At 39.8% G+C, this 21,942-nt stretch overlaps 1 protein-coding gene across 1 annotated transcript in view; it reads left to right on the top strand.

Annotated features, from left to right (window-relative positions):
• Nucleotides 1–21,942, top strand: part of NEK10 (NIMA related kinase 10) — a 279,165-nt gene that overhangs the window by 61,977 nt on the left and 195,246 nt on the right. Inside the window, exons 8-15 of the mRNA XM_056129461.1 lie at nucleotides 2,382–2,460; nucleotides 3,891–3,958; nucleotides 5,653–5,732; nucleotides 7,052–7,138; nucleotides 10,331–10,555; nucleotides 14,064–14,203; nucleotides 17,609–17,670; nucleotides 21,085–21,162. Coding sequence (XP_055985436.1) covers nucleotides 2,382–2,460; nucleotides 3,891–3,958; nucleotides 5,653–5,732; nucleotides 7,052–7,138; nucleotides 10,331–10,555; nucleotides 14,064–14,203; nucleotides 17,609–17,670; nucleotides 21,085–21,162 — 819 coding nt within the window. The remainder of the gene's footprint in view (nucleotides 1–2,381; nucleotides 2,461–3,890; nucleotides 3,959–5,652; nucleotides 5,733–7,051; nucleotides 7,139–10,330; nucleotides 10,556–14,063; nucleotides 14,204–17,608; nucleotides 17,671–21,084; nucleotides 21,163–21,942) is intronic.

Below are 21,942 nucleotides of genomic sequence, written 5' to 3'. Positions count from 1 at the left end.
CTGGTGAAGGAATGGGTATTCGATCATTGTATGACTGAAACTCAAACATGAAAGCTTTGTAACTGTATCTCATGGTGATTCAATTAAAAAAATGAATCATTTTTATCAAACTTTAAAATGTGCCTCTCACGGTGGCAGTCTTGGGAATGGTAGGTCAGGAGGAAACTCGGGGACATGGTTGAGGGAAGTTGACATTAGTGGTCGGATTCAGACATTATATGTCTGAAACTAAACTATCAATAACTTTGTAAATCACAGTTCTCTAAATAAAATTTTTTTTGATTATAAAAAAAGTAGAACTGGCAGAGGAACCCAGGTGTGTGGGACCCGGGGCTGAGATCTCCAAGCCTGCACAGTTTGGGACTGGACCTGCCAGTAACTAGACAGTTACACCCACCAACTGCCGTGTAACTCCAACAACGGCCAGGATCCAGAGATTATCACACTCAGCTCCCGGGAGAGAACAAGGCAGAGTCTCCTACCCTGTGCCTGACTGTCTCCACCAGGGCCCAACAGCTGAAGACCTCCGGGGCCCAGCCAAGGCCATGCTGGGACCACTCTCCACACACCTGGATGAGCCTCACGCATAAAAGAACTGGCAGAGGAACCCAGGTGTGTGGGACCCGGGGCTGAGATCTCCAAGCCTGCACGGTTTGGGACTGGACCTGCCAGTAACTAGACAGTTACACCCACCAACTGCCGTGTAACTCCAACAATGGCCAGGATCCAGAGATTATCATACTCAGCTCCCGGAAGCGCGCAGCTGCATTCGCGGCCGCGCAACATCTTATCATCTCATTCCTACTTTGGACAAACTGGCAGGCTACCAAATGTAACCTGCCCACACGGCAGAGTCTGGCAAACTCCCCGTGGTATACCCAATATGCCAAATACCAGTAACAATGATGGGTCTCATTCTCCTAACCCTGAAAAAGCTTTGAATATGGCACTTTTTAAAAAAAAATCTCAGGGCTAGGACGAAGAAGACATTACTGGCACCTGCTCGAGGTAATCGACGAACAACAGGGTGGTCGTGATCGTGATCGATAAAAAAGTGGGCTGGAGTGATAGCACAACGGGAAGGGTGTTTGCCTTGCACACCACAGACATGGCCTACCTGATCCACCCCTCTCGGAGAGCCTGGCAAGCTACCGAGACTATCTCGCCCACATGGCAAGGCCTGGCAAGCTACTCCTGATGTATTTGATATGCCAAACACAGTAACAAGTCTCACACTGTTACTGGGCCCTCACAAGCAAATTGGTGAACAATGGGAGGACAGTGACAGTGACAGATAAAAAAAGTTGTTTTCAACTGGAGACATAGTACAACTGTTAAGGCTCTTGCCTTGCTGCGGCCTACATGAGTTCAATCCCTGGCACTCTGTATGGTTCCCCGAGCCCTACCAAGAGTGATCTGAGTGCAGAACCAGTAGTAATGTGGTCCAGAAACAAACAGAAAGAATTCTTTTCATAATTGACTGAAGGTTTACCTCACTTAATGTAGTATCCTTTTACAAAACTCTACTGTAAAGGATGTACTTATTTACTTTAACTTTTTTTTATGGGATTAAAAAGTTATATGTACTTCTCAGTACCTGTTTCTAATTATAATCAGTTATCAGCAGTGGGGAATTATCAAACTATCCCATAATTATTTTACTTTGATTTTTATCTATCTGTAGATAAATTGGATATTAGGATATTATAAAGTATAAGCTTAACAAGTATATAAGTGTGTTGTGAAAATATTACCAAAATGTCAAACTGTCAAACACTGTCCTCCCGTTGTTCATTGATTTGCTTGAGCAGGCCCAGTAACGTCTCCATTTTGAGACTTCTTGTTATTGTGTCTGGCATATTGAATACGTCAATTAATGTGAGGTGCTGGAGAGAAGTACAAAGCTTAAGACACTTGCCTTTCATGTGGCCAAGCCGAAATTGATCCCTGGCACTGCATAAAGTCCCCTGAGCACTTTAACAGTATGACCTAATTCGCCCTTTCATCTCCTAAAAAGAGAATGCAATTCAACAGAATCTGATAGTTAAAGAATAAAATTCTATGTGCTATTTATTATGCATCTAAGTTGTTTGTTGTGTTATTTCACCGGGAACTTGTTCAGTGAGATCATTTGGGGACTTTTGAGAGTTTGCCATCTTCATGGTTCCTCTTGCACCTCTAGAACCTGCAAAAGGCAAAGAATCCAGAAACCGACAACTTTTTTCCTCTCAGTGAGATGGCCCAGGAATTCCCAGTAGTTAGTGAAACAGCTCTGCCACCTACAGGTCATCTTCAGAAATGCATAATCTTGTCCCTTGCCTGTTTGTGAGCCCTTGGGGCCCCTCCTTTCTAACATTTGTTGGTTTGGTTCCCTCCCCCAGTACATGGAGATCGTGGCCAATGAATACCTGGGCTATGGAGAGGAGCAGCACAGTGTGGACAAGCTGGTGAATATGACATGTAAGCATTGCCATGGGACCAGGAAGAGAGAGGGGGTCACTGCGTATTTAGGAGCGAACCCAGGCCCAGCTATGGTTGCTGACAGATTATGTATATATATAAGTTGATATATGATATATATTTTATATATTATACATATAGTATATGTACTGGAGCGATAGCACAGCGGGTAGGGCATTTGCCTTGCACGCAGCTGAGCCGGGTTCGATTCCTCCGCCCCTCTTGGAGAGCCTGGCAAGCTACTGATAGTATCTCACCCACATGGCAAAGCCTGGCAAGCTACCCGTGATGTATTCAATATGCCAAAAACAGTAACAACAAATCTCACATCTTATTGTGAGACGTTACTGGTGCCCACTCGAGCAAATTGATGAACAACGGGAGGACAGTGCTACAGTGCTATATATAGTATATATATATATTATATATATCTATATTCAGTAGCAAGATGAACATCAGAGGAAAGCTTTTAGGTCACAGTCAAATGTTATGTCAGAGAAGATCTTTACTGAGCAGAAACTAACCTTAACCCTATGAAGTGCAAAAAAGACTTGTAAAAAAAGGGCCAAAAGTTTGGCCTCCATAGAGTTCTATTTAAAATAGCCAAGGTGATTCAGGTTTTTTTTTAAGTCTCTAAAGTTGGTTAATTATAGTACCTGCCCCTGGAAAATTCAGGACTTTAAAAGAAAAAGAAATAGAAAAAAGAAGTACTGGGTATGATGGTGGGAATGTGAAGAATGGTTCACATGTGGGGGTTGATCTCTCCTCATTCATGGTCCTCTCTTAGGAGACACGCCTTCCTGCTCCTCTGCCCAGGTTTTGAGGAGCGCCAGGCGTCTAACTATGGTGGGATGTGAGGTGAATAATGGTTTGTAAGGCAGGACACTTTAGTCATAGAGAGGGAAGTCTGTGTTGAGCCCTGGGCTCCAGATGAGTTATTTTTTGAAAACTGATACCCTCACCCGAGGAACCTTGCCGAGCGCATCACATTCATGCATCTTCCTTCTCTTCTTTGAACACTGAAATCTTAGGAAGAATCCTGGTAGGATAGATTTCACTGAACCTGTAATGATGTCAAGTAATATGGAAGGAGGGGATAGCCTTTTTTGGTATTTCTGTACTTTCTTATTATAACAGTACCATATAGAAAAGACTTATTATAACAGTACTATATAGTAAAGACTTTAGAACTTGAGAGGTTATTCTTGGAGTGACAAACCAAAGTAACCCTCACCCTCTTTCTTCCATTGTTGTTTTTTTTGTGTGTGTGTATGTGTGTGTGTGTTTGTGAGAGAGAGAGAGAGAGAGAGAGAGAGAGAGAGAGGGAAAGAGAGATTTTCTTTTGCCTATTAACATTTCAAATGCAAAGTGATGAAAGTTCTTTTCCCCTTTAAGCTCTGAGTCTCTTTGAATTATTTTCTTCTTTATAGATATTTTCCAAAAACTTGCGGCTGTCAAAGACCAGAGAGAATGGGTCACCACAAGCGGGGCCCACAAGGTGAGTTGTAGAAGGATCTGCCTCAGGCAGTGGCTCACAGACTGGGCTTCAGAGCCACATGTCGTTCTGGGCCACTACCCTGTTACCCTAATCCCAAATCATTAATGTCTGTCATCATGTTTTTTATATTTCTTCTAGTCTTTTTATATACTATATTTTTGTCTTTCTATATATTTTTATCGAACTAAAGAGTAAATATAGAAACAACCAATAGAGGTTTCTGAGACCTCTCCCGCCTTTTTTTCTTGTGCTAATTAGTACCAACTAGGCTTACTGTTTAATTTGAGTGTTGCTGCAAAAGTCCTGACAATATGTATACTGATTGTAGGTATTTGTTTACAAGTGGAAACATAAAAATGGATGTATATGTACAAAATGTGTGAATGTATAGTATACGTATAGAGTTCAGGCATACATTTTGAAGTAGATGAATGCAAATTTAATAAAAACAGTTCAGAAATATATTTATAGTCAAGTTAGAGGGTTGTTGCCTAGAGGAAGTTTCAATAATATGCTGCACTTTCATATCCAAGGAAGCCACACTCCAGCATAGAGTAATGTTGCATGAAAGGTGTTAATATATCCTGCTCATTTTATATCTGAGGTCATGTACAGGGCCATAGTTTTTTTTCAATTGTTGTATTTCCCCTGGTATTAGTTAGAATTTGAAGAACAACTATTAATAGCACAAAGGTGTTAATTATATTTAACAAAGAATGTAAAAAGGAGAAGTCAGTGACTGCCACTTGGGAAACTTGTTGGAAGACTGAAGAAAAACAAGAGAGTGAGAGGGACAGAGAGATTGTTCAAAGGGCTGCAGCACTTGCCTTGCTGCTGGAAGCCTGGGTTCGACCCCCAGAACCACACGATTCCCCAGGCACTGCTAGGAGTAACCCTGACCATTACCAGGTGTAACCCAAGAAACAAACAGAACAGAAAAAATAAAAATAAAACAAAATAAGCGAGAGAAGAAAAGGTCATGAGAATAATAGATAATAAGTTCATAAAATAAATAAATCACAAAGGAAGCAATCCCACACAAAGAGACCATAAAACATCAGCCTGAGATATTTTGGGATATTTACTTTTAATATGTCTTAATGGGAATTCAGAGAAGGCAACTGGAATATACATGAAAGAATTTTTCAGTTGTCCTCCTCACTGTGATGCCTGGAAGTGTTGATTTATGCTTCTTCAGCATAAATAAGAAGTCTAAAAGACAAATACAGTATTTGATAGTAACGCTCTGTCTTGACTGGTTTGCAAATAAGCTGAGTTTTAACAGTGCCTTGAAGAATAGTTTCTGGTATGGAAAAGTACCTAGCACAGTGCCAGTCTCAATACATTTTCTCAGTAGTCACTACCACAATTACAACTGAGGTCATTTATCTCCCCACTTTCTCTGGGGCGGGAGGTCCCTGAGCCAGAATTTAGGTACATAGAAGTAGAGTCCAGTTTGAGAACCAGACTAGCAAAGTAGCTTGCTCCATTTTGCTTTCTATTTTGGGCAAGGAATGACTGTAAAAGTTCTAGAATAAAGAATGAGAAAAAGATAAAGACCTAACCAAAGAACTGTGTATCAGAATGCTTTGCAAAACTGCTTTTGAGGGTAAGCCTCTGTTACCTTGAGGATAAAATATTTGAGATGCTGGTAGCACTTACATAATTAAACTTTCTTTTACTTACTTTTTCAGACATTAGTAAATTTACTTGGCGCCCGAGATACTAATGTCCTGCTGGGCACTCTTCTGGCTCTGGCTAGTTTAGCTGAAAGGTAAGTGTATTTAATATCCTTTCTAGTTCTGCAGCTCTCACAATTTAAGTGGGAGATATGTTAAATAGATGATCAGTTTTCCAAGTTACTTGGTGTCATTTAAAAATTGTGAAAAATAAGCATAAGGTAATGTTAATGTATTTAGGAGAATCATGGATGGAAAACATCATTTAAGAATTTAAGTTGAAAAACTAAGTTATGGTTTAAAATTTCACTTTTTTTCCTCACCAAGGATATTTACCTAGCTTAGAAAATCTAATCCTCTGTTTTACTTTGGAAATTTCTATACTACACTGTGTTTTTAGCAATCTTGCTGACTTTTTAAAAAATTTTCTCCTGTTTTAATAGATAAACAATTTTCAATCATTTTATCTTTAAAAATTTTAGATGATCTTTTCCTCCAGTAAGTATTGATTATTTTAAGTGAAAACAGTCAAGTTTTTGTGTCAATTAATGGATCTTTTTTATTTTTTATTTTTCCTTGACTCATTAAGGAATGATTGACAAATATGTGCAATATTGATGATTGCTACACATATTCATTGTGGAATAATTACCAAGATCAAGATAATGCATCTTTCACTTCACAGTAGTAACAGTTCATTTTTGTGTATGTGGCAGAATGATTAAAATTATCTCTTACAAGCTTTCATGTATCATTAAGTATTCAGCACACTGTTTATTAGATTCTCAGTATTCATTCTTCTTATAACAGAAAGTTCATACTCTTTAACCTATATCTCATTTTCTTATACTCCCAAACTCTCAAGATACCCATCATTTTATTCAGGTTTTTAAAGTTAATCAGTTAAATGAGATTAAATTTCTCATAGAATATTATACACTTTTATTAGATTCCATATGTAAATAACACGGTATTTATCTTTTTCTGTCTGGCTTATTTGACTTAGCATAATGCTTGCCAAATTCGTCTATGTTGTCCCAAATGGCAGAGTTTCCTCCTATAATTATTATATTCAATGGTGTATATGCATATAACTTTCTTGTTATTGATTCATCTACCAAAGGAAATGTGGACCCATTTCAAATTTAGAATATTATGAGTAATGCTGATCATTATATTTGTGTGGATGGCCTGTTGGGCAAAGGGAACTGTTTTAAATGTAGAATTACTAAACAAGTGTAAATTCAAAACATATGATAATAAGCAAATGTTGCAACTTGGAGTAGCTCTGTTCCAGGGGGTAATAATACATTGTTTTTTTTCTCCTCCTGAGACAATATGAGAGTTAGTGTATTAAATAAGTGCTTACCATAAAGTGTATTTTCAGTGGTTATTACTGTTTTTTCATTTGTAGCCCAGAATGCAGGGAGAAGATAAGTGAACTCAACATTGTGGAAAATCTGCTGATGATTTTACATGAATATGATTTACTTTCCAAAAGGTAGGATTGCTGACTGTGAAAAAACAGTGTATCATATTTGGTATAAATGATTATTATCTTAAAAATTGTTGTCATTTTACTTACATTGTTACTGGGAATTATGTTAGCTTTATTATTATTATTGTTTTTACTTTCTCTAAAGAAGCTAGACTAGAGCGGTGTTATCAACTTACTTTGGTCTTGCTTTACTTCTAGATTTGGACATAAAATTGACTTCTATAAATCTAGGATCACTTCTTTAATAATAAAATTCATAAATAAATGCATCTGTTTCATTTGATCTGCAGAATAACCCTATTAATTTTCATATTTTATACTTAAGTCAGCAAAGATGCCTTTATCCAGGTTATAAAGAACTCTTTGTGTTCAAAAAAAGAAAAGCAAAACAAAATGGGTGTGGGCTTTAGCACAAACATAATGGGGAGTCACAGAAATATTTAAAGCCTGCATAGACTTATTTTGGGGAATATTGCTCTTTGACAAGAGGTGTGTGGGGCTTTGGGGCTGGAGAACATAGTCAGACAATAATATTCACTTAGAGTGAAAAAGGGAGTGTTTGGATAGAAAGTTCGAGAAGACAAAGGATACTGTTTGCCAAAGAGCATATGCTTTGCATGTCAGAACATTAATGTTTGGGAAAGAGAGGAAAATGACTCAAAGAACACAACCATGCAGCAGTGTGGGATTGAGAATATCTAATAGATGATGGAGAGGTGTGTATTATATCTTGAGAATTTGCAAAAGAATTAATATCTGAAGTCATCCTCTTAAATGAGGGTATGAGGGTACTGAAGACTTGGGATTGGGAATACACATCTGACAAGGGGTTGATATCCAGGATATACAAAATACTGGTTAAACTCCACAAGAAGAAAACATCCAACCCCATCCAAAAATGGGGCAATGAAATGAACAGAAACTTTCTCAAAGAAGAAATCCGAATGGCAAAAAAGCACATGAGAAAATGCTCTACATCATTAATCATCAGGGAGATGCAGATCAAAACCACAATGAGATACCATCTCACACCTCAGAGACTGGCCCACATTGAAAAGAACAAAAGCAACCGATGCTGGCGTGGATGTGGAGAGAAAGGGACACTCCTTCACTGTTGGTGGGAATGTCCACTGGTTCAGCCCTTCTGGAAAACAGTATGGACGATTCTCAAAAAATTAGAAATTGAGCTCCCATTTGACCCAGCAATACCACTCCTGGGAATATATCCCAGAGAGGCAAAAATGTATAGTCGAAGTGACATCTGCACTTGTTTGTTCATTGCAGCCCTCTTTACAATAGCCAGAAACTGGAAGAAACCTGAATGCCCAAGAACAGATGACTGGTTAAAGAAACTTTGGTACATCTACACAATGGAGTACTATGTAGCTGTTAGAAAAGATGAAGTCATGAAATTTACATACAAGTGGTACAATATGGAAAGTATCATGCTAAGCGAAATGAGTCAGAAAGAGAGGTATAGACATAGAAAGATTGCATTCATCTGGGGGATATAAAGTAACAAAGTATGAGATTAATACCCAAGAATAGCTGAGATCAGCACCAGGAGGATTACTCCATAACTTAGAGGCCAGCCGGGTATCCTAGAGGAAAGGGCAGTTCAGATAGAGAAGGGAGCACCAAATAAAGGATATTTGGAGGATCCTCCCAGGAGGGGAGATGCATGTCGAAAGTAGACTATGGACTGAACATGTTTGCCACTCAATGCCTCTTTTGCAGACCACAACACCCAAAAGGAGAGAGAGAACACAGGGGATTGCCCTGCCACAGAGACAGGGGGGATGGGGGGATGGGGGTGGGAGGGATATTATCCATGGTGGTGGAAAATGGGCACTGGTGGAGGGATGGGTATCTGATCATTGTATAACTGAAACCAAAGCACAAAAAATTGTAAATCTACAACTTAAAAAAAAATAAAATAAAATAAAGGGAAAAAAAAACAAACAAACAAAACAAACAAACAAAAAAAAAGACTTGGGATTGGAAGTGGCAGGTTGGGGAAGGAGGAGGTGTGTCTTGAATGATTCTCATCTATCTGTCTTGGAAAAATGGGGAAAAATTTGTGGCGTTACAAGTAAATAAGCCTTGAAGAGAAAGAACAGATTGGGAGAAGACTTTGAGTTTAGACAGAGGGATATTAGATACTTGTGGGATAGCTGTGTGGCTAGAAGGTGTGGAGGTTGGGAGTGATCTCTGGGTAGATCTCATGATGCCAGGGTAAAAAGAGGGTCTGACACCATGGGAACACAAAGTTGAGACAGGAGGACTCAGAGTTATTCCAGAAAAATATTTATCTTTAGCAGCCAGAGCAACAGTACAGCAGGTAAGGCATTTACTTTGCACATGGCTGACTTGGGTTTGATCCTTGGCATCCCATGTGGTCCCCCAAGCCCACCAGGAGTGCTCTCTGAGTGCAGAATCAGGAGTGAGCCCTAAAAACTGCTGAATGTAGCCCAAAAAACAAACAAAAAGCCCCCCAAATAAAAGCCCATTTATCATTATTATGTTCTAGAGTTCAGCAGTACCTTAGTATGATTTTTTTGTAATTTGTTCTCCAAATACTCCCTGTGCACTTTTATACTTAATTCTCTTGCATCATAATGTTTTGATCATTTGTTTTGCAAGCACACATTGAATAAGGCTTTTGTATTTCTTTCATCCTGGAGCTCAGTGTTGGCCCCATTGTATGTACTTGACACCAACTTGCTGGATAGTCAGTATTCAACCAACATTGGGGACCCAATGGGAAGATGACTTGTACAGTGGTCAGAAAATTGACTCACAGGCTAAATTTGACCCACTGCCTGTTTTTGTAAATAAAGACAAGTGGGAAGGCGGCCATGCCCATTCTTTACAGGTCTGCTTTCTATTTTGTGTTGACATGGTTGGGTAATTGTGACAGAGACTGTATGACCAGTAAAGCTGAAAAACTTAGCTGTCTTACAGCCCTTTGCAGAAAATCTGCATTCCAGGGTGTGCAGAGATGGCCATTGAAAACTGCAGCCCATATGGTCCCCTGAGCACAGCCAGTGCAGAGTGCAGAGCCAGGAGTAACCCCTGTGCATCATTGGGTGTGACCCAAAAAGCAAAAAAAAAAAAAAAGAAAAGAAAAAAAGAAAAAAGAAAGAAAACCACAGCCCACCATGCTGTGACTGTCCCCCTCTCCCCTCCCCTTAGGCTGACTGCAGAGTTGCTGCGCCTACTTTGTGCTGAGCCCCAAGTAAAAGAGCAGGTGAAGCTCTACGAGGGCATCCCCGTGCTGCTCAGTCTCCTCCATTCGGATCACCTGAAGCTGCTCTGGAGTGTCGTCTGGATTCTGGTTCAGGTTTGTGAGGACCCTGAGACCAGCGTGGAAATTCGCATTTGGGGAGGCATCAAACAGCTTCTTCATATTTTACGAGGGTGAGTGGAGTCGGATTTGGCCTACTCTGCACAATCACAGATAGACATGGGTATAAGCTGAACTCACTTTTTACTACTCTGAGATTTGTTTCATCATTTACAGTTTGCTCGGTCATTTATACTTTGTCATTCACACTTGTCACAAACATGTTTTAAATCAGTGTCAGGGCATTTGCATTTGTCTTTTAAGTTTCTTGGGAGTCTTGATATATTTGCCTTGTGTTATTACCAGTGCTAGGAATGGAGGAAATGTTTGTAGAAAAGAAATCAGTCACCCAAAGAAGACATTTATTTTGCTGCTATTCCTTGAATCACTGTGTTCATGTTAAACCAACATGTGCAACAGTTAATAATATTCCACTAAAGTGTATGCAAGTACGTATAGGTAATAAGGAGAAATCAAAGCTTATAGTCAAGGAACGGATGTAGAATCCCAAGTTAAAGGTAGCATTACTCAAATGGTCACATGCTGCTAACTGTGGTCTAGCTGATATGTAGTTGCTCTAATCTTCACTATAGTCCTCAGAGTTGGGTTAACGTCTTATTATTTCACTTTTAAAAGTGGAATTCTAGCTGGGGAAATGACTCAAATTGCTGGAGCTCATGCTTTGAAAGGTCCCCCCAATGTTTTATGGTCCCCTCAGCATTGCAGACCATTAGGTCTACCCTGACCAAAAACTATAATTAAATGAGTAAATACTTTAAAAAAAATAGAATTTTAGTGACTTTCAAAGCTGGGTGAATGGGGAATAGAAGTGAATTGCCAAAATAATTTCAAATTGAAGTTCTTTTGAAACATGTTTAGATAACTGCTATACTTTATGTCTGAGATATATTGAAGTACTAAACAGCATGTTTTGATACCATCAGTGAGTAAATTTTGTGACTTCATACTTTTATAAAACATAATTTAGTCATATGAGGGCTGAGACAGGAAAGTAATGAGGAGACCCCCGAAGGGGATCATATTTATATTCTATACAACATTAAAAACCTCACTCTATTAAAGCAAAGTGACTCACAAATTTTAATATGATTAGATCTTATAAAAACATTACTATAAAGGCATATTTGTTATACATCAAGGCTATTATGGGATTTGGAGTTATCAGCTAAATTTTCTTGGGGAGCATTTCATAGATTAGGAACAGATTATAGAATCAGGAATAGTAGCTTTTAAAGTCATTTATATCATTAGCAAGACAAAGGAAGATAATTTATAGAATATTTATTATTTGCTTTTATATGCATCCCACAAAAGTTACAGATGTTTTGAGGTATCATTACAGATTTTTCATTACTATTGTGGCATAATGTTAGTCTTGATCAAAGTAATCATAATTGCCAAAGTTTTTGCTATTGTTTTTTTTATTTTTGAGTTTGTGGCATGAAGATGAGTTAGGGTGATGACCATGGTAGTTATTAATGTTAATAATTATTACCTATTACAACAGCAATGGGTTGTCCTCTTACGTAACCATTTTCTTGATTAGAAACTAAGTTGTTTCAAAGTTAAGCTCAAAGACAACTTCCTTTCTTACCTCTGAGTACTGAATTTAAAACAAGACACATGTGTCCTGCTTGAGCCCTGGTTGTCCTTGAAAGAACAGAATTCTTTCGTGTCCAGAGAGTCACTTCCCAGACCTTTGCTGTGGTGCAGCATTACAAACCTCCTCCTTCATGTCAGCATTTGGTCCATGTTAAATATGTCTCTGTGCCCTGGGAGAATTTATTCTCTCAGCTGGGTCAACAATATCTTTTCAGAGCTTGGGTCTGCCCCAGGCTACCTGGAACTGGCACGGGGCAGGGGGTTGTGAGTGTCCAGATGGGTTGTCTGCTGGATGAACTATGAATAGGTACTGTTTGTGGTCAGAGTAGTTTACAGAAAAACCTGTTCTTGCCCATTCACCAGCAAACCCCAGCTCCAGGGCTATTCCAAGATCAGGTGGAAGTGACTCTGACATTTGAGATTTGGAATTATTTCATTTGATGGATGAGAGTACTGACCATAAGTATCCTGAGGCCCGGCATCATTTCCTTTCACAGACTTACTGGTGTGGCTCTGAGCACACACTGGTCCAGATGACCGTGGTGAGAAGAAAAGGAGCCTCCATCCATGCCTCAGGGTGGGGGTGGTGCAGAACAATCCAGATAGAGTTGCTGCAGTAAAAAAATAAATCACTGTTCAGGGATCAGGAGATAGTTTGTTGATTAGTACACATGTTTTATCCCCAGCACTTGTGGCTTTCTGAATTGCCACATGCGGCCCTGGAGCACTGCTGGGGTCCCTGAAACTGCAAAGCCTGAGCAGCATTACATCTTTAGGACATCAAAAGGAATTGCTGGCACAGTTGGCTTTATCACTGAGAATGAGAATGGCACCCTTTGAAGTCTCCTTCCCCCAAATAAAATTTAAACACTACTTTTTAAAATATGGTAAACTTGTTAGGGACTGGAACGATAATTCAGTGGGTAAAGTGCTTGCCTTGTGTCTGACTGACCCGGATTTAATACCTGGCGATTCCTTTAGCTCTACTAGGAGTGATCCCTGAGTTCAGAACCAGGAAGTAAGTAAGAAGCACTGGGTATGACCCCCAAAACAAAAAAAAATATAGTAATCTTGTCAAATGAAAGAGGAAAAGCAAAAGAAATGACTGTTGTGGAAGATATTGTGCTATGTAAACAAAAAAAATCAATGAGAAAATATCAAAGTTGTTAAAAAGAACCTGTAATTTATATAATTAGATGACACGACAATAAATAGGGCACAGGAGATACTGCAGAGTTAAGAAATAAGACAGAGACTGAATAACATTCATAGAATGATAGTTCTGGGGATCAGAGTGATAGCCCCTAAAACAAAACAAAACCAGCAATAACAAAAACATGATAATTTTGTTTGAGTATCAGGATTAATAGAAAAAGGACAGGCTTGAAAAACTATACTAGGAAAGAAATGAATGAGATCAATTAGAAAATGAAAGGCAAAAATTTTTAGCATGTGAATAACTGATAACCTCAAGGCAGGGAATGAAAGCAAAGGGAATGAAAACAAAGTTCAGTGATGTAGCAGAAGATAACTTTTTTTCTAAAATAAAGGGAAATTTCAATTAATAGGAATATGAAAAACCAGCATGACAAAGACTGAGATTTAGTCAGGTGAATTTATTGCAGCAGAAGGGGTCTTAAAAATAAAAGTGGTTGAATGGATACATTGGGGGAAGGTCAGTCTTTTTCCAATAAAAAGTGCTGAGTTAATTCACTCACCATGTTGAAAAATAAATAAGTGGCTCCTGCCTCACACCACATACACATAACACACAACACACAACACACACACACACACACACACACTAATTCTAGATGAGCTGGAAAGGGAAACAGCAGTATAACACTGGGAAAAACTTAATGATATGTGGAGGTGAATTTCTCAAATAGGACTCAGAGAAATCACTGGCTATGAAGCAAAATCAACACATCGGTTTGTGCACTGGCTTTTCTTTTCCAGTGATAGAAATTTCGTTTCTGACCGTTCTTCCATCGGAAGCCTGTCCAGTGCAAATGCAGCAGGCCGAATCCAGCAGCTTCATTTGTCAGAAGATTTAAGCCCTCGAGAAATACAAGAAAATACTTTCTCTCTTCAAGCAGGTATTTCTATTATCATCTTATTATGGTATTATTTGGTGTGGTGCTGCTTTTTTTTTTGGTCTTATTTGTTCTCAGTATGATGTATTAAGTAGGTGTTATTTCTAAATTTTAAAGATCCAGTTGGACATCTGAAATTTCTTGGGACACTGTAGACATAGACCCAATGAAGAAAACTCCAAGACACATTATACACAAAATGACAAAATTCAAAGATAGAGACTGAATACTGAAAATAGCAAGATTAAAAGATTAATAAAAAGAGGAATTTATATACAAAGGAAAGCTCATAAGATGCATAGTCAAAAGAGACAATGAAGAATATGGAAGGGTTTAGTACATAAACTCAACAAAATGAGCACTTCAACAAGAGTACTCTGTTCAGCTATACAGAGGAAGGAACTGTATAGAACTTCATTGATAAGGCAACAGTTTAGCCTTAAAGTCATTTTTGCAAGAAGCATTAAAAGAGCTCCTTTAAAGGACAGGAGAACCTTGCTAACTATGTGGCATTGAGTGTGGCACTCATTGAATGGTGCATATGGTTGTCTTCTATTAGATTAAGAAAAGTTAAAAACAAATAGCAATCCGTCATCACAAATGGACTTTTACTGATTTATTTTCTATTCCCTTAAGTTTTAGTGGAGCAAGTAACATGAAATAAACTTGTTAAACGCTGCCAGAGGGCAAGCTGTGGGTTGGGAGGGAACCTGGGAACATTGGTGGTGGGATGGTGTTGGAACATTGTATGCCTGAAGCAACAATATTATGAACATCTTTGTAAATCAGAATTTCTCAATTCCTGGTGGGAAAAGCATTCAGTGTGGGAGAGAGTAAAAAAAAAAATTCTTGGCATCAATGTGGAACTGTCAGCTTAAGGAGACCTCAGACTCCCCCCTCCACATGGAGCAGCAAATATAGATGTTGGGCACAAATAGAATAGTTGATTAGCTTTGTGACTGATAAGACTGAGGTAGAGAAGGCCGCTTGGTTCATGGCCAGAATCTCAGTTCTTGATGAAGTCTAAAAGTCACACAACCACCTCAAAGGAGATTAAACAAAGTGTCTACCTTCCCTGTGCCACCAGGAGCAAGGAAGTGCTTTTCTCACAGCTTCCTGAGAGCTGCAGAGAGGAGCACTGTTCTGTGTGGCATCAGCAGCAGGATGCACAGACGCCATCTTGACTGTTTGTACAGTGTGTGCCTTTGGGACAGGCTAGGCCCCAGCTGGCTGCCCTGCAGCTACTCAGGGAGTAGAGAGGCCCGCAGGTAGCTGTCTCCAGGGCAGGCAGCCTCTGAGAGTGGAAGAGCCAATGTTAAGGGCATAAAAGAGGGAAAGGTGGAGAAGAGACTTCCTTTCTTTCCCACTGGTTTCTCCAGAGAATAGAGACATATTTTTTTCATAGGGAAACAGGATTGCCTCCTCCAGTGACTCTGTAGGCTTATTCTGAAAGACCTCGACCTCAGTATGAGGCTCCTGCTAGGAATTTCTTTTCAGAAAGCTCTCCAGGAAATGGAGTCCTCCTGAAATGAGAGTGACAGGAGTCAGAGAGTGGCCTGTTTGGGGAGGTTGTTACAATGAGGCTCCTGTCTGGGAGGGTGTTTATACAGCACCGGGGGTCTGGAAATATCCTGAAGCATTCATTAGTGATGGTGGTTACTGGATGTATGCTTAGGTGATAGTTCATCCAGTTGTGTAATTATTAAGCATCTGCTTTGCATGGTTTATCCAACACCTCAATAAAGAGAATTTAAATGAAAAATTTAAACCTGAGGGCCTACGGGTGGGGTCTGAGTTTTGGTCATACTAGAGGGTGTGTCCAAAACTGGTGGCCATGTGACCTTGACATCTACAAGCCTAATTTTTTTTGGGGGGGGTCACACCCGGCAATGCTCAGGGTTACTCCTGGCTCTGCACTCAGGAATTACTCTTGGTGGTGCTCGGGGGACCATATGGGATGCTGGGAATTGAACCTGGGTCTGCCGTGTGCAGGGCAAACGCCCTACCCGCTGTGTATTGCTCCAGCCCTTACAAGCCTCATTTTTGCTCGTGGATGATGGTGGTGATCCTCACAGAACCTGTGAGAGGACTGCTGTTGAGAATTAGCTGAGGATACGTGCAGAGTATTAAGCTCGATGCTGGGCCAGTGGCAAGGGCTCGATAAAATGGCATAGTCCTTTAGAGCTCGACTGTGTCGTAGGATCCCAGGACTTGTAGGGTCTGTCAGACAAGCAGCAGCTGACATGAACAAAATATGCCACCACTGTCTCCCCCAGGGGTAGTAAAGAGACAGGGAAGGGCAAGGGATCAGGACCTAGATCTTGGGTTGACTGGAGTTAGAATCCTACTCTACTAATTCATCCAGACTTCATCTTTCTCATGGTTAAAGAGAAAAAGCACACATTCATGGTGATAGTAATACTCTGACTATGAGGACAATATATTGAAAGTACTCATTTATTCAGCCATTCTGTTATTTAAAAGAAATATTTTTATTGAATATTCATGAGATAGACCATTACAAAGCTGTTCATGATTGGGTTTTAGTCATAGTCATACAATGATCCAAACCCCCATCCCACCACTAATGTCCCCCATTTCCCTCCGCTATCCCCCAGCTGACCTCTAGGGGAGACACTTTTTTCCTTTCTCTCTCTCCTGTTGTGCCTTACGGTTTGCAATGTAGGTACTAAGAGGTCATTGTGTTTGTTCAGAGCATTCAGTATTCTTAATCAGGAAGGTAAGACTGGAGTAGCTTGTTTAACTGGATAGCCATTCTATGGGGCTGGAGCGATAGCACAGCGGCTAGGGCATTTGCTTTGCATGTGACCGGCCCAGGTTTGATTCCTCCATTCCTCTCGGAGAGCAAGCTACTGAAAGTATCCTGCCCACATGGCAGAGCCTGGCAAGCTCCCCATGGTGTATTCAATATGCCAAAAACAGTAACAACAAGTCTCACAATGGAGACGTTATTGGTGCCTGCTCGAGAAAATTGATGAACAGTGGGATGACAGTGCTACAGTGCTACAGCCATTCTATTACTGAGCATCTTCTAAGTGCCAGGGAGATGTTGGGCACTGGATATCACAATGAGCTAGGTATATGTATTCCCTGCTTCTGTTTTATAGTAAGTTCTCAGTAAAGATTGGTACTGCAGGAATGGGAGGCAGTGTGTGTGTGTGTGTGTGTGTGTGTGTGTGTGTGTGTGTGTGTGTGTGTTGAGAGGGGGTTAATGCACAGAAATTCTATGTGTTAACACCATTGAAATTCATTTTGCCTTCTCTTATCTGATCTAGAAGGAAAATCGGTGTTTTGGAAAATGGCTAGCATTCTCCTCTGTGGAATGAGAAGGCTGATGTAACAGTATAAAAGTGCAGGCTTAGTGATCTTTGGTTTTTTTCCTCCCAGCCTGCTGTGCTGCTCTCACGGAACTGGCTCTCAATGACACCAATGCCCACCAGGTGGTTCAGGTGAGAACACGACTCTTCGAGGTGGGGTTCCATAACAGTGATAACTAACCATGACTGCCTCACCTACCTCCAGCCAAGTTCTGTTTTCCAGAACAGTGGGATAGCACCACCTGATTTAAAACTGTTCTAGTGAAAAAAAATAAGAAAGAAAAGCAGTTGTTTTTCTATTGGTTTCCAGCACTGCACACTTCTCAGGAGTATAGCTTTAGGCCTTTTCCTGTGCATAAGCCTTACTGCATCCGCTGCCCAAGGTTAGTTCAGTCCCATTATCAGACTGACCCTCTCCATCCCACCCACCTTCATTCCATCAATGGTAGGGTAAGAACCTTTATATTTGTTAGAATGATATAGAATAAATGATATAGAATAAGGGTATTTTTCGGGGGGGGGTGATGCACAGCCTGCTATGCTCAGTGCTTACTCCCAACTCTGTGCTCAGGAATCATTTCTGGTGAGATTCAGGAGACCATATGTGGTGCTAGAAATTGGACCCAGCTTAAAAGGCAAGGACCCTACTTTCTATTCTGTCTCTCCAGTCCCAAAGTAGTATTTGTATCGTGATTTCTTAGTTCATTTGTTTTATTCATAAAATATTTTCATATTAAATTTAATATCTTTTTGGCTTATTTAATGTCTTATCACTTGTATTACTTGTATTACTTGTAATGCCATTGCTCATTGATTTGCTCAAGTGGATGCCAGTAACGTCTCCATTCATCCCTGTCATGTGCTAGTGTAGTCCAATGGCGTCTGCTTGCACCAGGAACACATCTTATCAACATCCAGGAACATGATATTGATAATCATGATGTTGATAATGATAAACATGGTGTTGATAATCATGATGCTGATAATCAGACATCCAGGAACATATATTATCAAGTTATAGAATTCCATTTCATATTCCTGCCCATTCTCTATTTAACTCTCTTGGCATAGAAAAAAACTGAGATGTGATTAACTGATGATTCTTCTTGCCTATACTATGTGCATCTTTTTCATTTTTAAAAACTGTTTTTGGTGCTAGGGGTTGAGTTCAAGGGTTTGTACAGGGGGAAGTATATACTTCACCAAGATCTACATCCTTAAAAGGTAAAAGGTAAAGGCCCTCCCGTTGATCGTCGATTTGCTCGAGCGGGCCCAGTAACGTCTCCACTGGAGACTTTGTTGTTACTGTGTCTGGCATATCCAATACTCTCGGTAGCTTGCCGGGCTCTCCGAGAGGGGCGGAGGAATCGAACTCGGGTCGCCATGTTGGCCGCTTGTAAGGCGAACGCCCGATAGCACAGCGGGTAGGGCGTTCGCCTTACAAGCGGCCAACATGGCCGACCCGAGTTCGATTCCTCCGCCCCTCTCGGAGAGCCCGGCAAGCTACCGAGAGTATTCGATATGCCAGACACAGTAACAACAAAGTCTCCAGTGGAGACGTTACTGGGCCCGCTCGAGCAAATCTACATCCTTAACACATTTTTATTAAAAACCTTTATGGGAGCCAGAGAGATAGTACAGCATGCAGAGCACTTTCCTTTCATGCAGATAACTTTGTTTTCATCCCCAGAATCCCATATGGTCCCTGAGCACCGTCAGGAGTGATCACTGAGCACAGAGGCAGGTATAAGCCCTGAGCACCTTCACACAGCAGTTGTGTCCCGAATGAACAAAACAAATGAACAAAAGCTATTCTGGATTCCTTGCATTCTGAACATATTGAAAACTAAGTTATGGATGGCAGTGACTTTAACTAGTCACTTCAATTAGAATTTATAGAGCATTTGTCAGCTTTGTCAGCTAGAGGTGATCAAGACACACCAAATGAAATAGTTATTGCCGAGAAACAATTTATAGCCCATAACTAATCAGCCCACTATATACTATGCTTTGTTTTTCTCTTTTGTATAAAATAAGGAAATCATAGACTAATTCATAGAATAATTGAAAGAGCTGAATACTATAAGGGAGGTAAAGCTTCTTAGAGTCCAAAATGCTCACATGGGGTGGATTTCAATGAATGATACAGTTAATGGAGAAAAGTAGTAGTAAATGAGTACTTTTGATTCACTCTTTTATTTGTATATTAGAATAAGTCTGAAAAGTTCCTAACTATTTTCATTAATGGCTTTATTTTTTATGTTATAAATAAATCATTTATGTCAGGGGAAATAAATGTTTTTTATTTTTATAGTTATATAAGATGATTGCAATAAAAAGATGATTACAGTGTACAAAATCACTGCACCTCACAGTGTATTCCTCAAATAGTAATAATAGAAACCCTATAATTCCAGTGGTTCCACTTTTTGTTATCTACCACCAAAACACAACAACATTAATTAGAAAAGATATATGCACACCTATGTTTATTGTAGCACTTAACATATAGCCTGGATATGGTAAATACCCAAATGCACACTGATAGGTGTATGAATGAATTCTATATCACCTTACTATGTTCCTCATTTCGGTCATGTCTGTCTTTTTTTCATTTTGAGTCTCATACTTTCTTGTGCTTTCCTGACTACTTTTTTTTTTTTTTGACTTTTAAAAAATTTTATTGAATCACCGTGAGATAGTTACAAGCTTTCACGTTTGGGTTATAATCACACAATGATCAAACACCCATCCCTCCACCAGTGCACATTCCCCACCACCAATATCCCAGTATGCCCCCCCTTTCCCACCCTCCCCCTGCCTCCATGACAGAAATGATTCCCCATAATCTACCTCTACTTTTGGGCATTGGGCATTATGGTTTGCAATAGACACCCGGAGAGGTTACCATGTTTAATCCTTTATCCACTTTCTGCACACATCTTCCATCCTGACTGATTCCTCCAGCCATCTTTTTCTTAGCGATCCCTTCTCTGTTCCAGCTGTCTTCTCCCCTTTACTCATGAGGCAGGCTTCCAGCTATGGAGCAATCTATCTGTCCCGTGTATCTACTATCCTTAGGTGTCAGTCTCGTGTTATGTTGTTTTATACTCTAATGACTTTATTTTTAATCTTATTGACTTTATTTTCTATTTTAAAATAATTGTATTGTTTAGTTTTCAAAATAGTAATGAGAAAGTTGTATTTAATAATTTGACATTTTAAAAACAAAGAAGAAAGAAAATAGGATAATTTAACTCTGTCTCTTTTCTTCATTTCTTTTTTCCATTCAAACTTGACATTTTATTACATAAAATAGACTCTTTAAAGATAGTTGAAAATTTAAGGTAGTGGTAGTAGTCTTTGATGCTTAAAAATTTACATTAATATTTCCTAATATTATCCTGTAATATTTACTTAATCCAAAGTTAATTGAACATTTTTTTCATATTTTACCTTGAGATTGCTTAGCTGCTTCTCTGCACTTGTGAATTTCTGTGGCATTATTCCTGGCTTCTGCTAACATGAACCTCTTTTTTCTTCCAGGAAAATGGTGTATATACAATAGCAAAATTAATTTTGCCAAGCAAACAAAAGAATGCAGCAAAAACTAATCTCTTACAGGTAATAAGTGTGTGTTTTAGAATTAAGCTCTTGGACTCTGGGGAAAACTCATAACATCATTTTATGATTTTTTTTAGGGTTTTGGGTTAGCACTGATCTCTGTGCTGGTGAGGGAGACTTGGGTGGAATGCTTTAACATGACAGGAAAAAGCTTAACAGGAGTTTTTTCTCCTCAGAGAGAGTTAGGGGACAGTAAGTTACCTTACTTATCAGGAAGTTCTATTTTAAAAAAATATTGCTTGCATATGAAAATAAAGGGGAAAATGCCTTCTTAAAGCATGGTGGACACTTAGATTTCTCCTTTACAAAGAAAAGCCTGTAAAATGGACCTAGGTGATGAAGAAGGGGCTTGGAAAGTGGGTAAGTAGAAAGGACTGGGGACATCAGTGGCTCTACCTGCTGCGGGTGGAAGGGCATGCCAGCAGAGGGAATGGCATGTGCAAAGTGTGGAAGCCTGGCAGCTTGGATCCCGCCTAGACCCTCAGTGGGGTTGGGACCTCTGGTTGGCGGAGGGAGAGCCTCAGAGAATGAGGTTTCTCAGGGAGGATGAGGGCCCATCAGGCCAACTTCTCTGTGCTTTTTTGAGGCATGGGTGTCAGGAGGCTATTGTCCCCAGAGATGCTGCAATGATGAAATCAGAGTTTAAGTCGGCTTCTGCAACATGCAGCACTCGCGGCTCCTCCTTCACCAAGTCATTTAGAAAAGAAAAGAAGAAACAATGCAGCGCCAGTTTCCAATCTTTCTCGTTCCCCAGCTCACCCCCAACAAGGGACAAATCTG

This window comes from Sorex fumeus, unplaced genomic scaffold (genome assembly GCF_029834395.1).
Source record: "Sorex fumeus unplaced genomic scaffold, SorFum_2.1 ptg000072l, whole genome shotgun sequence".
Classification (NCBI taxonomy): Eukaryota; Metazoa; Chordata; class Mammalia; order Eulipotyphla; family Soricidae; genus Sorex; species Sorex fumeus.
The sequence above is the reverse complement of the archived record's forward strand: the minus strand, read 5'-3'. Positions and strand labels throughout refer to the sequence as shown.